Source organism: Morone saxatilis, unplaced genomic scaffold (assembly GCF_004916995.1).
Source record: "Morone saxatilis isolate NCDOM2014 unplaced genomic scaffold, NCSU_SB_2.0 Contig4, whole genome shotgun sequence".
Classification (NCBI taxonomy): Eukaryota; Metazoa; Chordata; class Actinopteri; family Moronidae; genus Morone; species Morone saxatilis.
In genome coordinates this window covers 1,078,651-1,080,349 of record NW_023339984.1, presented here as the reverse complement: position 1 = coordinate 1,080,349, position 1,699 = coordinate 1,078,651, and the positions used below count along the sequence as shown (strand labels likewise).

Below are 1,699 nucleotides of genomic sequence, written 5' to 3'. Positions count from 1 at the left end.
CTTACCTGTCTGTCTTCAGCTGTCACTATAATAAGGCAATAAAAGCCCAAAAAAATATACTTTAAAAATCTGTATTTCTTTTATGTCCTCAGAGTGTTGCTAATAACACCGTCTACGTTGATACCCTGTCTTTTAGCCTCTCCTACCCCTTCAACAAAGGAAAAGGTAAGTCAGAAATAATCACATTTGATTCCAGTCAAGCTACATATGATTTGCCGTCACCTTATTGATTCAACTTCAGGCTCCTCTAATTAGGTCACTGTGTGTGCACTGCAACGAGCTCCAGGTGGGGCTTGTGCAAGACTGGCAAATATTAACAGACAACAAGTGTTCAAGAGCCAACAACTTCCTTGTTTGTGTGGTGTAAAAATAATCTGTGAAACTACTGTTGAGCGCGTGGTGCCGGGAACAACCGACCTGCTTTCAGTAGAATGTGGTCTAACAAGTTCAGTCTATTTCTGATCATCAGTATGTGTTTTTTTTGGGAACTATCTTTTAACCTGGAAAGAAGTGAGCATTGCTTTGTTTAACTGTTGCAGGTAATGGCCAGTACTCTGCCAACAACAAGTCAATGCAGCTCTTCCCTGCAAAGATTGGACACTCCTACTCCTGCAAGAATCAGTCACTCTACATGGGCAATGGACTGTACCTAGAAGTCACTCAAGACCAGATGCAGGCCTTCAATTTCACCAAGAGCAACGAGTTCGGCCTGCGTAAGTGTCTCCATGTAGAGAAATTCCTCAGGGAGCAATAAGAACTCATTATCAATACATGTAGCTGTCTCTTAAATGCATTGTTAGATCCATTCATGTAAGCAACACAACATTCTGCAATGTGAAAATACTCCATTAGAAATAAAATAATAAAAGTCCTGCATTCAACATTATATTTCACTAAAGTATTAAGTGAAATAGTGTCATCAGCAGAATGCACTCGTCCTTTTACAGAGCCACAGTATTACATAAAAAATGTACAACAACAGTAGAAGCCTGTCCACTTGTGTGCAAAACTAAGATCAATATTTTCTGTGACTGCTGTATACTGTTGTCTGATAAATTATTTAAAAGTACATGCTGTGAGCGATTGTGCATATACCCTCACAACTGTCACACACTGCAGCATCATGATGAATTACATGCCAGTCTATTATGAGCTACATGCTGTAAAGTGGCACTTATTATCAGTGCCAAAAAAAAAAAGCTCAAGGCTAAAGCATGCGCAAGCTCTTTTTTATGTAAACAACCCACCAACGACAGACTGCTGGTGCAGTTAGACTGCAGTCAGACCTGCTATTCCTGGTCTGCAGGTGGCTCGTGATCAGTGCTACGGAGGTCATGCACAACCGTCTTACCCAACTGACAACTGATTAAACTGTGATTGCTGACCTCACCCTGACACTTTAGAATAATGAGTAATAACACTAATAATTAATAAGTCTACTTTACATATAAGAGGAAGAATCACAGAAAACCCCACTCTATGTGTCTTTCAAATCTTAGAGACCATGAACACACAGCTAGTCGATACCGAAAGTAACCAAATACATTGTTAGGGATTATAAAGATAAGAAAGATATTGATGGTACAATCAGTCATGGAGGAGTATTCAGATTTACTGACTTAAAGCTGTCAAAATAACTTTTTGTCATATTCACTGAAACCTTCACTATATCCTGACAGTAGTACATGAGACAGATAAT

At 39.3% G+C, this 1,699-nt stretch overlaps 1 protein-coding gene across 1 annotated transcript in view; it reads left to right on the top strand.

Moving 5' to 3' along the window:
* The window catches only part of si:ch211-212k18.7 (macrosialin), a 12,373-nt gene that overhangs the window by 7,573 nt on the left and 3,101 nt on the right, over positions 1-1,699 (top strand). Inside the window, 2 exon segments of the mRNA XM_035675173.1 lie at positions 93-165; positions 540-713. Coding sequence (XP_035531066.1) covers positions 93-165; positions 540-713 — 247 coding nt within the window.